This window comes from Rhagoletis zephyria, unplaced genomic scaffold, assembly GCF_001687245.7.
Source record: "Rhagoletis zephyria isolate East Lansing unplaced genomic scaffold, Rhagoletis_zephyria_1.1 Rzeph_scaffold_03789, whole genome shotgun sequence".
Lineage (NCBI taxonomy): Eukaryota > Metazoa > Arthropoda > Insecta > Diptera > Tephritidae > Rhagoletis > Rhagoletis zephyria.
Window position 1 is genome coordinate 51,108 of NW_016160872.1, and position 3,111 is coordinate 54,218.

Consider the following 3,111-nt stretch of genomic DNA (forward strand, 5'->3'; position numbering starts at 1 on the left):
TTCTTAATTTTAGCCTGACCTCCTTCGTCCAGGTGGTGAAGAGGGTCGCGTTGATTTCGTTGGGGAGAGTGTTAGGCTTCTTGCAGTGAGGAAGCGAGAAAGGCTGGAGAGGTAGCCTTTTACTGAGGTCATAAATTTCATTCCCAGCCGCCAATATCGAGCAGTTCCCAGCGTACGAGATCAGGGAAACTCCGTCAGATGGCTGGGTGTCAAATGCCTTTGACAAGTCCGACGCTACTAGGACCTTTCTCTCACAGGGGCGGTTGCGATTTAGGCAACGAGTTATTTGGGTGTTTATGGTGTTAAATGCTGTTGGCTTATCGATGGAGATGATTATGGGCAGATGGTCTGATGCTAGTGTTAGCATAGGCCGCCAATAAATAGCATATCAATTTACCAGACCAGCGCTAACAATTTTTAGGTCTGCCGAGCTGCTGCAGCTACCCACAATCCTGGTAGGCGCGTCGCCGTTCACCAAAAGGGTTCCGCTACGATCATTAGGCAGGCTTGAGTGCCACAGATCGTGATGCGCATGAAGTCACCTAATGCCATTCGGTTTTCACCTCTGAGTAGCGCACCTATGTCAGTATGATATCCTGCCGGGCAGAAGGTGACAGGGAGTATATACACGTTAAATATTTCGAGCTCGATATCGTATGACCAGACATCTATGCCCTAACATTCTAGGGTGGTATCCCTTGGGTCGATGTCTTGTTCGATAAGCCGATACTACAATGTGTGGTGTAGGATGAACGCTAATCCTTCACCATTATCTCGCTCGCGATCTTTACGGAGCACATTGTAGGCTGCGCAACCCAACAAAGTTGAGTGGCTGTGCAACTTCGTTTCTTGTACCGCAGCTATCAATATGCCAAGCCGACCCATAAATACTGCTATCTCTTCAATCTTGCTCTGGAGTCCTGGGAGACTGGTCGCGATAAGGGGGTGAGGGACGTGTGGGGTCTATCTTGGGTCTGTTGCGCCTGACGCAGGTGCTGTTGCTGCCTGGTGGTAGGTGGCTGCGATGTTGTTTGCGTCGGCAGTGCTCTACAGCAGGGGCGCTGTAGGTTGTACACTCGCGCCAGAACAGGTTCTTAGGTGACCCCATCCGTTGCATGAATGGCACCTTACCGAAGTGGAGTTCGGATGGAGGCTCAACATCCGCCCGGAGAAGAAGGATGCGAAGCAATGCGGCTGCAAGGAAATGCTAAGTGGACGTAAAATGATTGAAGGGTATCGCCGATCTAAACGGGGATAGGTCGCCGAAACAGCCATTGGTCGGGTAAAACAAACTCATTCCGGTACGTAGAACCTGCTGTCGTGGGAATGACTTGAATCTTCGATAGTGGTGTTCTCGTTAAACTTACATGCAAAAACCTGCTCGTCCTGGAAGTGCAAGCGATAAAGAATACTATCGCCTGTTGTGACAAAAAGCAGAAAGTTGCCGCATGGTGACCAGCATGCTGACTGTACTACACCAGAATTGATGGTCCAACGTTCCGGCGTCCACTTTTTATGGGCTGGCCACACTCGAAAAACATTTCCAACAGTGGCAGAAAATAGACTAGCGCCATCAGGCGACCATTTTAACAGTGAGCATGGAGGGCCAACTCTTCTTAATGACATATTCTGCAACTTATCTACATCCCACAATAAAATATCCGCATCGCTGATAGAAGCGGTGGCAAGAAGCGTACCATCGGCATTCCACTGCACGGAATTAATGGGACAATGGCCTGGACTATGTATGAATGCAGTGTTAAGTGGTAAATGTTGCTGAATTAACAAAACGTCATTATACTCACTGCTTTAGAAATACTGCTTGTGTAGCACTACGGGTATAATTGCATATTTGTGTCCATTGTCCATAGACAAACACCCTTTTGACATCCCACTGCGAGCTCGGCGGCAGCAAATGGTCTCCACGCCATTGAGGTAATCCATTTTTGTGAACCACTCTATCATAAACATACACTTAGTGAAGCAATTAGCTGTGTTTCGAAAATGCCTTACTTTAAGAACTGGCACCATTGCCGGTTCATCCGTATAAACCCTTACAATATCATCTGACCCCAGCAACAGCGATTTTGAAACAATTCGGATGCCAAACAATACAACGTATATAGGATCGCAGCCAGTCCCGAGTTTCGGAAAACTCAGCTACATTGTTGACGCTAACTTCACGCATGTGTGGGAAAATTTTCGTTTTCAGCTTTTAAAATATTCCAACATTTCAAATGCATATTTTGCAGTGGTGCATATCAGCGGACTTACAGTAGCAGTTTGTTGGTCTCGGGCTTCATTCAGTGCTTCTATAAAGCCACTTTCGAAAAATGTCCGTATTATGCGCTTCATTACACCTTCATTCACCGGTACCATTACATTGCGATAAGTGTCGGCTGAGTGCCCACTGACTGATGTGCTGAACATTTCGCAGTTTAAATTAATTTCAGGGTAATATTCCGACTGAAAATGGATATGTATATATGTATAATTCAAAAGGAATGTGTGAAAAAACTTAAAACTTATACTTACCACTGAGCAGCTCTCCATTTCATTCTGTGGCAGGGCGCAGAGTTGGCCTGGAACAATGAATGTGGAGACGTCCTGAAGCGACACCATATTAGTCGTTACTTATCTTGCCTTTGGGAGTATTAAGAATTTGATTATTCTGCACGGCTAATTGATAAGGCACCCCTTTATATATCACTGCTCAAAATGTCCAGAAATATGTGCACTCCACTCGCTTCCAAAATTGCTTTCGCCGGTAATTTTTGCGCGAAACACCTCTGACAGTTATGAAGATGCCACCATTTGAGTTTGGAATAAAAATTTGGAGATTTCGAGGAGTATAAAAATATTAAGGGGGCTCAAAACACTATGGGGCGTATTCATAAGCTGAAATTAGTCGAGAACGCAGAACGTGTACTTAAACGCAGTCTGTATACGCAGAATTTTGTCGATTACTGGAGCCCTCAGTGTTGCTTACTACACTGTTGCCACTCTTCAATGCCTTTTCATAAACTTACCCTTTCAACCATAGATTGTAACTAAATATAAACTACTTAGTTTTCAACAAAAACCTTATTTAATAGTAAATTTCAAATATTT

The 3,111-nt window shown here is 45.1% G+C and overlaps 1 protein-coding gene across 1 annotated transcript in view; it reads right to left on the reverse strand.

Annotated features, from left to right (window-relative positions):
* Positions 1 to 2,884, reverse strand: part of LOC108369667 (aladin-like) — a 6,556-nt gene extending 3,672 nt beyond the window's left edge. Inside the window, 7 exon segments of the mRNA XM_017624830.1 lie at positions 1,368 to 1,741; positions 1,806 to 1,840; positions 1,842 to 1,958; positions 2,014 to 2,073; positions 2,075 to 2,214; positions 2,217 to 2,466; positions 2,536 to 2,884. Of these exon segments, the coding sequence (XP_017480319.1) occupies positions 1,368 to 1,741; positions 1,806 to 1,840; positions 1,842 to 1,958; positions 2,014 to 2,073; positions 2,075 to 2,214; positions 2,217 to 2,466; positions 2,536 to 2,622 (1,063 nt within the window). The 5' untranslated portion in view covers positions 2,623 to 2,884.
* Positions 2,885 to 3,111: the final 227 nt, after the last annotated feature.